This window comes from Mycteria americana, chromosome 5, assembly GCF_035582795.1.
Source record: "Mycteria americana isolate JAX WOST 10 ecotype Jacksonville Zoo and Gardens chromosome 5, USCA_MyAme_1.0, whole genome shotgun sequence".
Classification (NCBI taxonomy): domain Eukaryota; kingdom Metazoa; phylum Chordata; class Aves; order Ciconiiformes; family Ciconiidae; genus Mycteria; species Mycteria americana.
In genome coordinates this window covers 12,619,574-12,639,511 of record NC_134369.1, presented here as the reverse complement: position 1 = coordinate 12,639,511, position 19,938 = coordinate 12,619,574, and the positions used below count along the sequence as shown (strand labels likewise).

The 19,938-nt window shown below is 36.4% G+C and overlaps 1 protein-coding gene across 7 annotated transcripts in view; it reads right to left on the bottom strand.

Annotated features, from left to right (window-relative positions):
* SBF2 (SET binding factor 2) overlaps nt 1-19,938 on the bottom strand; it is a 282,365-nt gene that overhangs the window by 228,225 nt on the left and 34,202 nt on the right. For 4 of the 7 annotated variants that reach the window (XM_075502153.1, XM_075502157.1, XM_075502156.1 and 1 more), the window contains exon 2: nt 2,937-3,025. The exons of 1 other annotated variant lie outside the window; for it this stretch is intronic. In XM_075502153.1, the coding sequence (XP_075358268.1) occupies nt 2,937-3,025 (89 nt within the window). The remainder of the gene's footprint in view (nt 1-2,936; nt 3,026-19,938) is intronic. 2 more of the 7 variants (XM_075502154.1, XM_075502159.1) reach the window with 1 other exon arrangement.

Sequence of the window (19,938 nt, the reverse complement as noted above, 5' to 3'; positions counted from 1 at the left end):
CACAGGATTTTGTCTATTAGTTTTTGGCTGGAGCTTGGACTAAAGGCATCTCTACAAGCTGTGGAGATCACAAGGGGTCCAAACAGGCATTTTTCATCTTAAGGTATTAGAACTTTGGAGGTGGGCATAGGTCTTTTCCACTACTTCCCTCCAGCCTTGTTTCATAAAATGTTATTAACATGAATGGGAGACAACTGTTAAATCATATCGCCCATTAGTTGCCAAGATTAATTATCTTATTCAACCTGTATTATCTGGCAAAAAAACTTGGACATCCAAATGTCCAAATTCACAGGCAAATAAGTTGCTTTATAAACGGGGCAGGGTGAGGGAGGGTGAGATCTTCACCAATAATCAGTTGAAGATCTCCATGATTCATGGCAGAAGAACTAACTTTGACAGAAGCCAAGACTCAAAAATCAAATCTCCCTTCAATCCTATCGCCAGGCATGAAAAGTCTTGGGCTTTTGTTCCTTCATGAAAACACAGTGAAGAGACCTTAACATGTTTTTCAGATACAAACCATTGGTTTTTTTCCATTTCAGAGAAACCATACAATTCCATAAAGATCCTTCACTTAAAGGAGAGGAAGTACACTTAAGTTTTTAACTCAAAATTATTCATAGAACTAAGTGCTATTCATAAAAATGTCTACCTTCATTCTCATATAGATTTATGTCAACTATTCTATTCTTAACTTCTTTTTCTTTTTTTTTCCCCAAGGTTTGCCTGTTACCTTCTTAATGATATTAAAGCTGCCCTTAAGGTGACAAACAGAAAATGGTAACATAGCTTTTCTTCTTTCCTTTCCATGAATTAATGTTGATTCATGCTACACTCATTCAAAACATTGAAAAAAACATCCTGCCAAAATCTGATTTTCGTAAGTGACTTACTTTAGTACTTGATCTTTGCAATATCTCTAACTCATCCATCTTAATTAATTAAAATTTTATTACCACGTTTGGAAAGCAAATCAAAATTTGATAAATTTAGCCAACTGGCTGAATAGATGTCCTTAACTTTTAAGTCATCAGATTTCATTTTACTTGGGAAGTTTGAAGTCTTAATGGCTTTGCCTAACGAGTCATTTGAGAACTGATACAAAAATATAATGTTTTGTTCAATCAAGAAAAGAAAAAAAAAGTCTTCCTTTAGAAAGGTAATTCTTGTAGTGCTAACATCCTACAATTAAACTTAAATAGGAAATAACATTTGGGTACAGATATATCACTTAAGAAGCTTCACTGCTTTAAGAAAAGCTGTGCTCATTTATTTCAAAACATCACTGGAAGTCAGACACATTAGTTTCTTTGAAATAGGTAAGGAATATTTATATGGCAAAATAAATCTTAGTATGACGCAAACTTTTGCAGTTGTTTAAGGCAAGATCAAACCACCCAGTTCAACCCCAAGAGACTGGTTAAAAAAAGAAAACACCCCCAAGCCTTGGCATCAAAAGTTTATTTCTCTTCTAATGAACTACAACTGTGTGTACTATATAAAAAAGCCACTTATCTCAACTCGGTCAGCAGTCATCAAGCACATGCTGGCTAGGCATGTATTAAGTAGAGAATTACCAGCTAGAGCAAACAACAATTGCTATACAGAGTGGTATAATGTTGTAACAGGAGCAGAAACACTTCAGAGAAAGCAGGAGCTTCCATTGTTTCAGCACAGCACTGCATTGCCAAATGTAGTATTACGCAAATGTACCACAAACACTGTAACTATCCATCACGTGTATCAGAAATAATGCTTACACCAGTAATTAATGTATGACATCCCCCCAAAACATAAGGCTTATGCTTGACTATGAAGAAATGAAAACCACACTGTTGAAGAAAACGAGCAACCAGTCGCGTACACCAGCACACAGTGAATAACATATGCCTCTGCTACACCAGAGAGCAAGGAGTAAACACCAAGATCCCCTCCTCTCTCTCTCACTGGAGAAGACAGCACATGGCCAATGACATGTTATGACTCAGCAAGTGAGCTGAGCACCGGCTGAAAGGTATCATACTGGTAAAAGCTTGCTATGTTTGCTATATCTGTGTAATAAATTCAGTGAAGAGTCAGTGTCTTTGTCCTCTGCAGCTGATTTTGTCCCACAGTACAAAGACTTCTATTGCAACATTTCCTACGGGCCATCTCCTTCTCTAGCTCATCCTGTCCCAGAAGTTCCTAAGTTCACGGCAGTAAGAGTTTCACTCTGACTTCTCAGAAACCTAATTTGCAGAGCATGACCACAGTATTTCATTTCTCCGCAGGATTTTGAGAGCCATATGTTTAATGAATCCCTGATCCGGATGAGTAAGATATACCTTTTCATTGCATCTCACAATGCGAGACCAAGGAAGAAAAAGAAGTGGCACTTAGTGAACTCTCAGACAGGGCATTTAAAATAGATCACTGTACACTGGCCTTGTTCAGTGCACCGTTTCTGTAAGCCCTCATTATGCCACCTGTCAAGGACAGAATATTGGGTAAAGACTGAGCATTTTAATGAAGCCAGTTTACTGGGATATTATTTTTAATTCTTTTTTAAATCTACAATATACAAATACATATTTGTATTTATTTGAACATGACAATGAAAAGTCACCTGCCATCTGAAGGATGCTTCTAAAAACATAGTCAATGATAAACTTACTGACACAAATAAACATTTATTTTAAATACACTGTTTCTAAATTTGCGGTAAACTTTTTCTGTATTCTACGAATACCTACTTAGTGGTACAGACTAGAATAAATTATCTTCTGTTAGCCAAAATTATTATTCCTAAAGCTATTATCTATCCCTTCTACTCACATAATTTCTATCCATTCCCTGACAGGTTAGAGAATACAGATTATTGCGTGAAGGCAGATGTATCTTCCAACTGTATGTGAAAGAAATTCTAAAAATCACAAAATGTAATGCAAACTTACCAGCTCTATTCCCTGCGGAAAAGGAGTGTCCTCCCAGTCCTTCTGAGGAAATCTTTGTATTATTTTTCCCAAACCTTCTGCGGGGCCTGCTGAAAGATAAAATTAAATTACTTAAAGGCAAACTGGTGGAATTTAAATCACCATAAATTTGAGAATATTTTCAGAATATATCCAATATTAGGAAATGTTTTGCCACAAAAGGCAGAACAGGCTCCTCAAATGTGTCTTGCAAGTCATATAATAAATACAATCTTAATATTCTCCAGTAGTATCACAAGGAGTCACTACATGAAATGAAGCTGCAAGGTGCACCCAGCCTATGCCCATCATGCCTGTTTTCAAAGTGACAGATGATTACTGGTAATTCTAGTCTCTCTCTACAAACAGTAGTAAATTAAAAGCCAATATAATGGGTAATATGATATTTAAAAAAGAAATCAAACATTTGTCAACAAGCAGTCTTCAAAAAGAAATCTATAGATTAAAAATCCACATGATCTATCCAGGACACTCTAGTTCCTTGCCAGTATTTCTCATTGGTTTCCTTGGACAACTCAGCAGTGATTTTCTACACAGAAAGGTGTAGACAAAAACCGCTAATTTCTGATAACTTCTCTGATGCAACTGTCTTTTTTTTTTTAACCCCTTTTTTTTAAAGGCACAGTGCTATACATAGGAAGTCCTTCAGAAACACCACAAGTATTCAACTGTGGTGTCCTGTCATCCTGAATGGTACAGGAATGCACATACAAACACGAATTTTGTTCTTTGCCTGCTGAAGTCCTGGAGTAAATATTGAAAAAATCATAACTTATTTTTACTGAATTTTAGCTCTGGGATACACCACAATATAATGTGGCAAAGTGAAAGCTATTTTCACATTAATCAACACTATCCTGAAGGAATGTTGAAAGCTAGGACCATTTTGAACCAAGCCACTACACAACGTAAAGCATGCAATCAATAGCCTTCAACTTATGTTTTCCACATTTAAAGCATGGTACAATAGTGGGAAGAATGATCTTTTTTCTTGCAGAAATCTTGCCTTTTCCTACAGAAAAAAGCAAATTCTCTGCTCTATTTATCTTACAAACAAACTGGAAAATTAGTATTATTCTGATTTCTGAAGGAAACTGCTTTAACATGGCCAAGTATTTCACATGCACATCAAAGACCTGTCTAACATTCCATACACATTTTAAACCCAGGAAAATAAGATTTCTGTGATAACGTTACCTATCCATCAGTCTTCACTCTAGCAATTTCTGCATCTCTTAGACGATTTCAATGTCATTTCAGAGGTCAGCAGACACAAAACACACATGCTCGCAAGTCAACCACTGGGTAGAGACAAGAGGCTCAAACTCCTGTTCTTTCCTCTACTCCAAAGAGAAGGAAAAAGCAGCAGAGCTGGACAGCTGCCTCTTCCGTAAGGCAGCGCTCACCCAGGCAATAAGCAGTTACATTCAAACTGACCAAGCAGAGCACACACAGCTCTAGACTACCACCATATTTGCATTCCCTTACCCAGTAAGCAGATCATAGGAGAAACAGGGTAGATAAGGAAGCAAGCTGATATCACTGCAAGCATGGATAAAAGTTTGATTTAAAAGAAAAACAGATACTTAGGAAACCAGTTTTCATTAAACTATACATCAAGCTTCCTAAACAGCAAAATTGACATTTTTAACCATTTAAAGTATCCTTTAATAGTTTTAATAATCTGTGCCGACCCATCACATTCAATTGGATGACCCTTTCTCTAAATTCATATTACAAAACTTTGAGATTAAACATTAAAATTTTTAAACATTTTCTTGTGAAATTCTCAAAGGTGTACTTTGATATTATGAAACAGTACAAATTCTGCATTTGTAGTAGCAGTCTGTATGTGTTGCTTCCTCTGCAGACACCCAAGCAGCAGCAATGAATACATTATTTTCCTGGCTTTACCATAAAAAACAAATTTCAGTCCGACACAACTCAAGTCTGCTAGCACAAAGCAATTCATAAATCAATGTTATGGTTGAAAAAACATGCTTCCTTTAAGCTTCCTGCTAATTCACAGTTTGAGTTTGCTTATGTCTTAAAACCTACAATAAATTTTACAAGGCGCTTAGGTAGAATCAATCTGACAATTTAGTAAGAAGTTTTTTCTCCAGTTTATATATTTTTCCACTTAACATTCTATGATTTTCTTTTAAAAATAATTTAGGAACAGATGTTCTTGGTACAATGGGCATATAAACTACACAGAGTAAACTCCAAACAGCAATCTTACCCCCAAGATAGTACATACTGATTGTGATTCCCAAGGGCAGCATGCTGAAGAACTGCAATCAGACTGCATTAGCTATATGATGTAAGTAGCAGTAGAGATGTAATCAGCAAGTTAAAAGCCAAAGGAGATACCATATTTAGAGACAAACTGCAGAGGTGCTGAGAAAGCAGAGTCAGGATGTGCCAGAAACCAAGGAACAAATACAGACGTGGCTACAGCTGCAGTTTTTGTGAGGAAAGGGAGCTCCATATCTATTAGACTGTAAGAACTGGATAGGGTCACCAGTCACTAATTTCACTTGTTTAAGATCACATGTTGCCTCATGTACTCTTTCTTATACAGCATCTTCTACTGGATTATCACTCCTCTCCCCCCACCATCCTTCCCAAATAAGGAGGCATAAATGGAAAGGCTTTACTGTTCCCTCCCTAAACAGCTCTCAGAAGAGCAGACAGTGACACACCTTTCTTCCTAAGGCAAGCAAACACACTCCTGCATTCCTTCTTTCTTCTATAGACATACAGTCCCTGTTTCCTTCTTCCATGTAAAAAAAAAAAAAAAAAACAAAAACAAAAACAAAACAAAAAAAACCAAACAAAAACCAAACAAAAACCAGAACAGCTACATTTTCAACTAGATATGGCAGGAATTTATATGTATTTTGTTGCTAGCATGCAATAAACAGCCTTTAGCCTTCTCTGCTCTCCTCTTACCCTTCACATTTGGTACCCTACTCAGAGAACTCATCTTTCCTCCCACTCCTTTATGCAGTCAACTACTTGATAGCCTCTACTACTCTCTTCTTCACTCTGAGAGGGCTGTTCCTTCACTGACTCAGTATCAGAACTTCTTCCCTTGTTGAGTTAAGGTCTCAAATTACCACGTTATCTGCTTTTCATAAGTCATATCTTTGTCAAATCTCTTCTTCCTCTAGTTGTTCTAATGCTGGCAGGTGGAGCAAGGAAGAGACGGCAAACACGCAGCCAAGACAGCAGTGAGCACAAGCACCCTCCAAGCAGAGTAGAACTTGTGGTTGAGAGGCCAACAGCAAGAAAGGGCAGAAGGACCGAGGTGAACAGAGACACTGAGACTTCCTGGAAAGGAAGTATCAAAGAATTACAGCAGCAAAAAGTATTCAGTCCCTGCCATGTATAACTCCCAAGTTTCTCTGTGGGAACACAGGTGACAGTTTTTTACTCTGAATCCACCTCAGTTCTCAAAAGACTGAGACCTCTGACACTACCAACTACACCTATAAATAATGAAATCTAGGAAAGCAGCTCAAAATTTCTTCTCCTTCATCATGTTTTGAAGCTACCAATCAATCCTCCTAGTTCTCTTTTTATTAGACTGCTAGAAAGACATGCCCTACATTACAGCACAGGAACCTCTTTTAATTCAGAATTAAGAGATGTACCTTTTTTTTTTTTTCATTTCTAATATTCATTCCTTTATGTCAAAACATTATCAGTCTTTTTAGGTTACTTTCCTTGGAAGGCCACTAATGCTGGCCACCAGTGTTAAAAGACCTTACTGCATGTAATTCCATTTTGATTTCAAGAAGAATTATAAACCTCAGTAGGAATTTACCTGAAAGAAATGCACCTCCGAACATTTTCTGAAAGCCAGATTGAATTTCTTATGCTACCTGAACTTGCACTTCAGTTCATTCCTGGGGTCAAAGGGAAATAATTCCAAAATAACTAATAATTAAATGAAAGTTTCACATGCTGAGGAGATACCTTGAAATCATTATATATAGAATAAAATGTTCCAAGTGCTATTTAGAAAAAAATTATTTTGCACTTTTCTGCACATGCATTATTCTTCTCTTAAAGTCTCAAGTAAAGCCAAGGTGAATCCTTCAACTACATTTTTTAGCACGGATCCTTAAATCCTTCTACTTTCAAATTGTTTTATTCCTCTCTACTACCAAACACAAACAGAATTTCTGTTGGTTGGGGGTTTTTTTTAATGAATCTGCACTCCTTCCAAATCAGGGCAATTCTTCAAAATATCAGAGGTTTATATGTTTGCAATTACAAAGTAAAATTCATTGTGCTTTGATAAATTTGGAAAAGAAATAAAATTATTATTTTCAAAAAATTATTATTTTCAAATACACAAGTTACTGAACTGCAAGTTGCATTCTTTGTGGGAAGTTTAGACGCAGGAGCATTTGAAAGAATCTCCATTCTACAGGCAGTGAGAACCTGGTCTGCTCTTGCCACAAGAAGCTTCTTACTTTGATTGGAAGTGTACTTCACCCAAATACAGAAATTTACATTTAATCCTTATACAGAAGCAAAAAGATAGCTAGGTCTATCTTATGGACTCTACTCCTTTACATGAATGTAAATGTAAAGTAATTAGCTTAATGCTGCTATACAAGATTAAAACCTGTGCAAGAGAAGACTCAGTAGCTGTATTCCCATTTAAAAATAAAAGCAATTCAGTACAGTATGCTCACCACATTTTCGCAATACTTTATAGTGTAATTACTGTTGATTCTCTGTTGGCATTTTTCAATCCAACTAGTTAAATAACTACAGTTTTACTGTTAAGTCCCCAAATCCCATGGTTTGGGGTGAGTGGGTGTCGATGCTATCTGCCTTCAGCTGACTTTTATTAAGTCATTCATCTTTCAGGAAAGCAGTTATGTCTGAAGATATCAGATTATTCAAGAAGTGGCTGCAACTCAACACCTAAGTGACTTTACATTCTCAACTGTTATAGCACAACAGGCAGAAATAGAAAAAAAATCAGACCATGGGATTTCAACAACAGCTATAATTTGTTTCAATATATGCTACTGATAACTACTGACAACTTTCCAAAAATATCAAGGCCACATACCAAATCTTAACTCATTGTTAAATCAGGTTTCATTCACATCTTTATTTTTTAATGATTTTTCAAACATTGTTTGAAATGTTTGAGGTTGTGGGGTTTTTTTAATTCTTCTGATCAAGTATTTGAAAATATGTTTAATCAATAATGTGAAATTCTATTTTATGTAAAGGAATCTATTACAAATATTTAACAAAATTTGAAGACCTCTATCAAAGAACAAATTAGAAAAACTGAACAGGGAGGAGATAGAACACTTAGATGTATGATTTTGGCCTTCCAGTAATGCCTATACCTTTGGTATGCATCTAAAAGTCTCCCATATTTTGGTATAACGGGTACAGTTACTCCGATGGACTGAGGCTCACTACATCAGTAGGGCTTCAAAACTGCATACACTGACATTGTGACAGACTGCAATTTCCTATTCCATTATACTGTACAGCTCACTTGGTTAAACTAGAGAGGGGAGTACCTCAGCAACCTCTACCTCACTCTGGTCTCTACTGCTTTCACAGGACAAGTAACAGCCTTTGCCCATTTATTTCTAAAAAAATAAGGTGATTAAGATTTTCCCATCAATAAGTTTTAGATCCCTACCACATTCCCTCCACTCTGCATCTATCCTTTCCAAAGTCTTCTTTCAAGACCCTTTTATTAATTCTTAACACTAAAAGATGTTGAATTTAACACTAAAAGTGTTAAATTCTTAACACTTCAATATCCGAGTGAAATTCCTATGAACTAAAGCTAATTAACCAAATGTGACACCACATTAAAAACACACAAATACTGAACAGCCAGTGAACACCAGTAATAACCTCCTCAGTTAGTGCCTGCCAGTATCTGCTTTACAGACCCTAGATCTATAAAGATCCCAGAGGTTTTGCTCTTCATTCCACTCCCTTTATTGAGAGCGACAGGAAGAACTGGCACTCATTAATACTGACACCTTGTTTTTAAACTGGAAAAATAGGTTATTCTAGTGTTAATGGATTCAGATAGCCACAGCCAGCAAGAAGGATCTTTGTATCATCAATACAAAGATTAATGTCTTTTGGTATCCCTTCAAACAATGTGCAAGCTGCCCAAAAACCTGGTGGAAACCCCATAGCTAGCACTGCATGCTGAATTCAAATGAATTACACAGAAGTTTCTGGAGGTTCTTGAAACTGCGTGAACTCAGATGCACTATACACATCACTCAGACAACAAATTACTTAATATAATATACACATGTGCGTGAGCATAGCATGGAAGATCACTGCATATTAACAATGTGTTCCACATAAAATAGTAATCGCTTTCATTATTAATTATATATGCAAAACATGCCTGGCAGTAACAAGAATTCAAAAGACATATTTCCAACAGAACTACTGCCATTACTATTATTAAACACCTATATTGTTATCTTCATAAAGTTATTCCTACAAGAGCAAAACTATTCCTATACTTTAACTTAAGTATTTTGCAATTTTTTTCCTTTCATTTTATAGTAAAATATTTATATGTCAGATAAAGTAGGGTACAAAAATTGTGAAGGTATTGCAGCAATTTTGAAAGTTGTAATTTTATATCTACAGCAAGGAATTGTAATTTCATTTTCATGAAGGATGCCAGGTAATAATAATAATCATCATCATCATCATCCAATAGTATCTTTACCTGTAAGATGGCTTAACTCTTTAACCCATTAAGAATCAAAGCTGACCACACAGTAAATCAGGCTTCAAATTTTTAGACATTTCATTCTTGTCCCTGTACAATACATACACATAGTGAATTTGCCCAAGACCAAAACCAAAATTTCAGCCTATAAGAATGCTGAATGAGCAGTCTATACCTTAAGCTATTAAGGAAAAAGTAACTTTTCTCCCTGGCTAACCTCTTCTGATCTGTCCTCTTTCTCCTTCCCCTTTTCCCATCTTTTTCTTTAAACAATACAAACATGCAACACATTAAAATTCTGGCATAATTTGCTGGTTCCTGAACCCTAGTCCCCTAAACTCCCTTCTTATATAAATCTTTCCACATGAAAGGTCACATGCCATCTCTTGCTTGCCCTTGAAATTCCAGAAGTGAGCTGTTCATGCAACTTACATTCCAAATTAATGAGAACTGTGATAAACTCTGTCTTTTCACTTACAAACCCCTGATAAAAATACATTTGAGCTCTAAGTATTGTTAATCGTACATGCAAAGCTTTGGATGTAAGCACTTTGGTGATCTGTTACAAAAGAGATCATTTTCAAGTCTGTGCAGAAGAAACACTACAAATCGGAGAAAGAACATCAGTAATTATGCCACACAAAATACTTTAAAAACTACCATTATAGGTCCTACATGTAAAGTTTATAAATCATTTTGAGTATTCAGAAGTACAATTTTACACATTCAAAGTTAGAAACATACTGTAGTGTGAAAGATGTACAGATGCAGGTGGCAGAGTACAGTACCACTTATCTTTCTTTTCAAAACAGTACCTAGTACTAAAGAAATCACTAAAATCTGCTGTGAAGTAAAATCCTTCTCATACCAAAGTTCTTAAACAATTTGAAACAGCAGAAGTTTTAAACTATTGAGGATTCTTGTCACTTTTTAGTTTTGGAAAAGCTCTTCGTGGAAGTATGAAGACAATTCATGTTCCATCTTATCATCTTACGCCTCCATTTGTAAAAGGGAATAGAAACGTACCTGAGGTCTCCCCGTACTTTTAAAAACATCACTACAGAAATCTTGATGCCAGAAGACAAAAAATACCATAAAAGATATCCCAGTTTTACCTCAGTCCCAATACAGAAATCAGAGCTGGAACCAAAGTGAACAAGAGGCCAAAGGAGAACTAACATTAAACACCCAGGAAGAAAAATATTTCTTTGATAGGCCTAAAACACATGGCACAAAGTTCTGAAAAAATCTGCTCAACCCCATTATAGCACATCACAGGCTATGTGCATCTTAAAGTCTGAAGTAGCCTGGAAATCAAAATTTACATGAAGAGCATTTAACTCTGATGTAGTCTAGAGAAGAAAGACTTTATTGCAGCCTAACAGCCACAAAAGGTTAAACAAAATGCTGGTATTTTTAGGAAGACGGAGTGAAGACAGGCTTCCCACAATGACCACAGACACTATTTGTACAACTGGCACAATTCATAGTCAGTTCATCTCAATCAAGTCAAAGAAATGCATGCAACAATCTTGGAAATTTGAACGACAGATGTTCTGGAGGCTTGTCATATTCTCAAGGACAACAAATAATAGGACAAGATGATCTTCACGGCCCTTTTCTTTGTAAACAGGAAAAATCTGTTGAACTTCTCGGAAAAAAAAAAAAGTAGTATTTCAATCTTCCCCCAAATGTACTGGCACTGCTAGTCAGGACTACCTGAAATACTTGGATGGTCCAAATTCCTGAATGCCTCAATATGTATTTGATTTTATTACTTTTCCATTTTGCAGAACCATTAACCCCATCTTATACACAGGGGAAGGAAGCACAAGAGAAAGTGACCTATGCCCCCAAAGGATGCACAAGAAATGGGCTCAATCGATACCATCCAAATCTTAGATTAGTGCCTTATTCACAGGATCACCCTATTGCAATAGATATTCTTCTGTGCAGGTCAACTATGACCTTCATTATTCCTGGGTATCAGAAATCATTTCTATGCTTTGTAAATAAAGGAAGAAAAATATTCTAGCTCATATTTTAATTAAGCTAAAGCACAGGTGGGGGGATGTGGAACATGGCAACACATGCCATATCTCATTCTGCTAAACCAACAGGTGTTTCTGCTGAAAGAAGGCTAGCGATTGCTACTCAGTTAGAAAACCTCTAAAGTAGGTTTGAACGTCTGGGAAAAATTCACATTTAAGGATGAACTTCATCCACTGAAGTTGTATCAATGCAAACCAAAATGAAAACGGATGAATACCATAAAAAGCAGAAGAGGAAGGAAATCGAAGAAAAGGGAAGCATGGGCAGAATAGAAGAGGAGGAAGAGGGAATAAATAGGGATGTCATAATCATCACCATAGGTTAGATGCATATTTACCTACTGCAATGGTGTCCCTCTAATACTGCTCAGTATCAGACACAACAGCACTGGCTGACAGTGCACACAATGATTTGGTCAGCCATGACTCCCATCAGCTTCTAATCCCTCTGAAGAGCCACATACCAAATGTCACCAAGTGAGTATTATACCTGAAAAACCGTTAGTCATGTGAAGTGCTGTCTCATTTTGAAAGCCGTGCTTAAGACCAAAAGCTTAGCGACCAGTGGCAATGACCTTGCTGACATTTTCCAATTGTGAGTTCTGCAAAAAATTATTTCTTTTTGCTGCTGTTGCGTCTACTGTTTTTAAGAGCCCACAGAGGAACTTCTGCAATAACATGAAGTGTCCTTTAAAAAGCTTTTCTGTCCTAGGACCTATGAAGGTGTCAGTTATTGTTGAAGAACCCTTCAGTATCATCATTCTCCACCTTTCACTTCAATTCCAACTCCCCGAAAATTTTATCTGGATAAGCTACTGATACAATTAACACAGCTTGGCTGTAACAGCTGCACCTCAGGACTCTTCCTTTCAAACAGAAGTTTGGGACATAGTACACTTCAGGACATAGACTGTATTTTGCTGGGTGGATAGTAACATGGCTTTGCAAAAGTCTTAAAAGTAAATAACAGACAAGAGAAAGCAACAGTGAATGTTAAATCATTTTCAAGTTGCTCCCTACTCAACGGTTGGCATACTATTCAAGAAATTAGAAAAAAGCTTGGGGGGCTGGCAGGGAGAAAGTTTCCGGCTCAAGGACAATTCCCCTTTTTGTTTGCAAACAAATCACTTTTGCCAGCTTCTGGATAGGAAGGGAAGATCAGACTTCAAAATAAACATTCTATGTTAAACAAACGTTCTTTTGAGCACACCGAACTGAACAAGACTTCCCCAGCCGTCTTGGAAAAGTCTTTTTTATTTATTTTCAAGGAAGGTATAAAAATGAAGATGACAAAACTGTACTCAGCTTTGTACTCTGAATCAATGTCTTAGGGCTTCTCAGACTGCTCACAGAAAAAAAGAAAACTTAGGCAGCTTCTCAGTTCTAACAAAGAGTGTATATTGCTTTGCTTTAGAAATAACACTGCCCTATTTATTAAATCTCATTTCTGTTTTCAGTGAGTTATCTTCCTCCCACAACCACCCTTTGATTTATCTTTAACTGATATGCCCAATAATTAAAAATTAAGCTCCACTTTGAAATTTCCTAAACATAACTGTAAGATTATAATTTTACCCTATCTGGTAATAATTTTTCAATTTCACATCTTCAATATTACTATTTCAATGTATTAACACCCATTTCAGCATACAAAATTTGAATACATCATACAAAACTAGCTTGCGTAAATACTTTTTACTTTTTGTTTGGTTGGGTTTTTAATCAAACATGGATTGCAAGGTTAGAATAAGTATAGAGATTTTTACAGTCCAGAGCTGTAAGTAGCTGTAACTGTAATCCAGTTTTGCTGAGTATAAAGAAAAGCTATTCATGCTCTAAAATCCAGCAAAGGAACAACTTCACAAAAAGGCTTTCTACATTTACTCTTAAAGAAGTCTGCTGATCTGCTGAAATTTATTTTTCTAAATCACTTTATAGGAGTGTAATAGGTAAGGAAGAATGTATCTACAACAGTTCTTCTGTATCAGTATACATTTACAGGATTCCTCAATATGAAAACTCAGGTCTAAATGCAATAAGTAAAACATACCCTAAATATGTTGAAACACTTGTTTTACTTTTTATTTTAAGTACAAGCATGTTTTAACCTCTATTATTATTTTTTTTCCTAGGAGCAGAGTAGAAACGAAGCTAAACCGGGGTGGGGGGATGACGGGGGGACACGACTCCCACATTTATCATTTTACTGACTATATGCTACTTGTTCAGATATACAAAATAACATTTTATAGCTTCTGGAAGTGTCTAATCATGCTTGGTAATAGTCAGAGAAAGTCATAATTATATCTATGAATGACATCATACAGATAACAATCCTAAACAAAATTCAGGCCCAGTAAACTGAATATGGAAATATCCTACTATGCTCTATTGAAAATGTTAAGAATATAGTTGAGGGGGTTTTTGACATCAACATCATTCATACCTGTGTGAACGTTGATAAACAAGGTTACAAAGCCAACACAAAAAGAGATTCCTTCTGTGACATTCTATGGAAATATGAGAGTCCTGTGACAAAGGGAAAAAAAAAAAAAAAAAAGACAACACTGCTCCAAGGAACTTCGTTTTAAGTGCCATCTAAGGTATCACAATAAATTATTAATTTTGAAAACCCATATATATGAACATAAAATTAAATTTTTCATAGGTCCTTTCAGACCCTACAGAATTTAGGCAAGTTGCAGACTAAATCCTATATAAAAAGTCTGAAGAAGTTTCCCAATATTGCAATTCTATTTTCATTTTTAAAGTGCTAAATAACAAATTAGAGTAAGGGAAAAATCAAGTCAACCAAAAAAGACAAACAAACAAAAAGAAAATCCATGAAACTTCACTACAAAAAAACATTGAAAATCTGGATGAAGAGAGGAAGAACAAGTAGCACTGTGAGCAACAAGCTACTGAATCCTGAATTCCTAAAGGGCTTGATCCCACTTTTTAGAAACTTGGTCTAGTAAGGTCTGAGCACTGATAAGTTTTTCTTGCATCTGTAATACCTGCTCCACAGCAGTCTGGTGTGCAACAGCATTTTTATTGTACTGTAAGCTTTTTCTAACTTTGCATACTTGTACAGTCCTTCTGTTAGACTACCTACTTCCACAAAACTTGTCAGAACTCAGTACTTTCAGCATCTTCTGAACTGCTAGCTCTTTGGCTTTAACAGGATACCTTCACCCTTCCCCAGTTGGTTTCCTAAGGAAATGAGGCTTATGCAGGGCATATTGTGTTAGTCTATCAGCTTCTCCCCATTCCCCTCAGCTGTTAGCTATAAACATACTTACAATAGAAGCAGGAATACAAAACCTGAAATATATCAATAAGATAAAGTTACTGTTAAACTCAATGCATCATAACACTCTTTGTATTGCTTATTCTAAGACCCAAGTAGGGAAAAATTTCTTTTACAGAAACAGTGTCTTGAGTTGAAGAAATGCTTCCAAAACTGATGCATATGCTACCAAAATAATATTAGATCTAGTCTATTTGACAGAATAAGATTAGTAGTAGATGGATATACAGGGTGGAATAAGCATGCACATAAAGTTTGGGGTTGGGTCGTCTTTTGTAAAAGATGTGCAAACTCTTGGACAAGACTTTTTTCCAAGGCAAACAATGAGACTTCCCTTGAAGCACACATTTGTATCCAATGGTCCGAACAACTGCTTTTGTTTGAGGGAGGGAGTCACAGAGTTCAAATTCAGTCAAAAAGGAAAGAGCTCTGAAACAAGTTCTCAGAAATGGCGAGTCAAAAGAGCATTCCAAAATGAAAGACAAAGATTTCATGCCTATTGCATCTCTAAATAAAAAGTGGAAACAATGCAAAGCAAATGGGTTTCTCAAAACGTATATAAAATTACATATTTTCCCTATTAAAGAGATTTATAAACAACCACTAAGATGAACACAAAAAAATCTTTTGCTCCAAAAATTACAATGGTTTGTGTAATATCATTTAAGACTTACTGTCAGAAGGACTTCAAGCAAACATTCAGATTGCATGAGGAATCTTATCCCTACCGCAGTCTATCTCTGAAGAAGATAAAGTTAGATTACCAGTGTGAATTATCACCTGAAAATTTTGCTGATAAGGAAAACTGTCACTGTACAAGACCAAATGTGTCTTCTCAAGCATTGACTTGTTTCAAAGGCACCAGGGAGTTGAATGTATCTAATTAGCAGGGAATGCTATGCTGCAAGAGAGTAAGCAAAACGCTTCCCAGAGCGGGCTGATAACTTTAGTTCAATGTAGGGCTCACCAACATACAGACCCATGATAAGTCAGCAGAGACTTACATTTTTTGAGAGACAAGAAAGAAGATTCTGTACAGATTTTCCATCCCATGAGGAACAGCACATACAGCAGCAGAACACAGTTCCAGCTATACCAAGTTCACATATTTGAAGTAGAAGGTTTGGACTCTGTATTTAGTGAAAGATTAATCTTCACTACAAATCAGACACTTTTTTTTCTTTTTAAACTGAATACATTCTATCTTTCCCTAAATCTTCATATACCTTTTAAACTGACCTGTGTAAAGAACATAGGTGTAGTAAGAAAAAAACCACGCAGCGATAGGTTTACGTAGCTTCGTGTATCTGACTTCCAAGCAAAAATACCAAGATAAATGGCTATAGCATTTCAAGTTATTTTTGTGAATGGTTTTTAAATACTTTGACAGTCAAATATTTTGCAGCTATCTGTAACTTACAAAAAGCTAGTAAGAAAAGCGTTTTTCCTTTTAAAAAAAAAATCAACAAAACACACAAATCAATATTTTAAAGCCAAGTCATTTGTCATTACTTAGATCTCTATTTTTTTATGTAAATTACCTGAAAGATTACTCATACATCCAAAAACGCTGGCTCTTTCTACAGAGTTAAGTTATATTAGCTAATCTCCTTGAAGATCAGCTTGCTAATGAGGCAGACCTGCATAATCTGTTTTTTTAACATCTTTATTGGTTGATGCAGATGTCAAATCTAGCTGAGCAAATAAAGTAAGCTTACTATAGTAACAGATAACCAAAGAGCTTCCTCTAACTCTTCTACCAGGTAGAAAGGTATTGAGTAACCCATCATAATCATTCTCTCTTTTGTCAACACACTGCACAGAATTCACTACACTATTCCACTTCCACATAAAGATGTCAGTTGAAAATTGTATTACCCTGCTTTCCATAGGAATAATCTTATGCATCACATACAAGTTCCTTAAGGGGAAGAAATGCAAGAGTGCATTGTTTTAAATATAGAAAGTAAAGAAAGTAAAAATGTAAGGTTCAGATTTAATATGCAATGCTTAAGATACTCATAAATAAGGAAGAACTACAAGTTAACGTCCTTCAGCTTTTATTTTACCCAGATTAGCCTAACAGACTTTAACAGGTGGGCTCCTGTTAGTTAAGATGCAACAGTGCGCACACACACAGATCCAATAGCGGTTACTGCATTTTTTATTAGAGGACAGAATCATGTCAGCTTCAGATTTGCAGATTTTTAATTGTGGTAACTGTCTCAGGAATGACTACTTTATAAAGGATTAGCATCCATAGCATCTACTACTACAGTTTCTAAAAAAGCAAGTTTTATTTCAGAATCTTATACTGACAGCTGCTGTGTTGATTGAGCTGCTTCATTAGTGTGATATAAAATACTTATCCTACACCAACTGCAGATGCAGCCCTGAACCTCACTGCAGAAAACTGGGTATAACCCAGCAGTGGCACATCATGTGATGTGAGAACATGTGTAGCATGAGGCTATGTTATCATGGGTGACTTACAGAGAGGGAAGCTAATAGCCTGTCCCCCCTCTTTTTTCTTTTTTTGCCTACTAAATACATCATTATCCGGGACCATTATATTTAAAGAGAGACTGTTTAGTTTTCAAAGATTTTGCCTACTAATTTCTCTTCAGCCTAACAGCTGTACTCAAAAGACATTTTTCTTGTGCCAGATGTCAGAACACAAACTTAATGCTTCAACTCATAAAATACTTTCCATCATAATACCGCAACACTTCTAATAAAGGAGGTCACTATCTCTGGTCACCGTGGTGACAGATGACCTGTCAAAACAGGGACATCCCCATTTTATACTCAGTGAAAGATTAATTGCTCAAAACCACAAGTAAGTGACAAAGCTATAGATAAAACAGCCATACAGCTACTTTATGTCTGAGTGAAGTGTCTCCACCAAGGGGTTTAAGATCCTGTGTCCCCACACAGAAACTCTTACAAAAGCCATTTTTATTAAGTAGTACTATTGCCACAAAAAACAATTCTTACCATAACCTGTTCTCAGCTGTAGCCTAACAATAGACATTCTTCAGCTTTAATAAATAATTATCTTTAGTTTTGTGGTATTCTTATGTAGTCCACATATGGAACGTTTTCTTAATATAACAGTGAGAAGAATTCAGTAGTATGAAAGGCACTAGATGGTGATTCCCCAAGAGCATTTTTGGTTATACTATTGGTAATTTTGAAGAAAACATCAGCTAAGAACACCCTTTTACATGCTTCTGAGCCCTGCCAGGATGTAAATTAAATGACCTAATATGAATTCTAACTTACAGAAAGCCTCACAATTCAGTTACTTGAGACAGAAAAAGGCAAATTACTGGGACCAAAACAGACTACTATGCTCCACCCATAATAACAGGAAACAACAGAGATGGAATAACACTACAGGAAGTTTACTTACCGAGAACCAGAGCCTGAGCCATGCAGTGCTCATGCAGTGCTGAATACCTTGTCACCTGAGTCTGGAGAACATTCTAACACTGAATAAGAAATGCATTCAACCAGTCTTGAAAAATAAGGTGCATACACACATGTGAAAGACCACAAGGCTAAGCGAGGCCTCGAATTTTCTCTACCCTTTCACACAAAAATTGCAGAAGGTCCAAATAACAAAACTTTCTCACCTATATAGAAAAAATTGATTATCAGTGACATACCTTGTCTTTCCTTGGGCTAGAAAGATTTTTAACAATGGAACCAGAAAAACATAAGTATAGCCAGACACCCTGATGTAATCGGGAGTGTATCCAAGAAAGTTTGGCTACAAACTCATTTAGCAGCAGACGAGCTTCCAGTTGCTGTAGGAAGGAAAACAGATCGATACCCCACTTCCGACATCATAATTAGAATATCATGTCTGCTGCTTATGGTTTAGAAGCAAGACACCTCAAATTTGCACATCAGAGTTTGAAGCCCCACATGGGTGAACTGCTGACAGGTGAACTTCCATGTACCTATCCCAAAAAACAATTTGCTTATTAAAAGAGAAATGACTCTACATCATGTTACCTGTAAATCTAGTAACAGGCAGTGAGGTTGCCCATCATATCTAAGCATTCACTCATTTCAAAGAGTCCAGAGCCCTACAGCATTGATGTAAAACTTCTTTTCTAATCAAGATCACAGTCCTTGCACAACATGACAGTGAAAATGATCTTCCTAACTCTCATGAAACACATTTGATGTACTTCCCTGAATCCTCCAAAAAAGTGACAAGCGCTGAACAGTACTATCACAGCAAATCTTAGCAATGTTGACCCACTCACCGAACAAATGCTTGCCAGGAGAACTCAGAACAATTCCAGATACTTGAAGTCATCTGAGGTAATATTTGGTGGAATGAGTCACATAAGATAAATAGGTTATCTGTCTTAGAAGGAAGACATACTGATTTACCATAGTGGTTAGCCAACTATGTACTCGCAGAACGAAACTTAAAGACTAGAATCAGTTTTATATGAAGTAGACCTCTCCTCACTAAGGATTCAAGAATAATGCCAGTTACTCCACAACTTGCACTGGTACAGCATTAAGCTTTTGCACAGCAGCTAACTCCACAGACCGGTATCATCTAGGTCTCTTTTAGTAAATCCTGAAGAAACGTCCTGAAGACAACTTGGAGTAAGAAGTAGTTCTCTCTGGTTTCAGTGGGCAGGAAGTCAAAGAAGAACAGCTTGTTCACTTCAGGTAAGAAGTGTGAAATAATCTGACAGCCCAACTGCACTGAGGCAAAGGAGCAAATGCCTTCGCTGAAATCAGCCTTGTGCTTCAAATGCTTGCTTTTGAACCTGGAAGGCTTAGCTAAGAAGCAGGATTAAAGCAAGT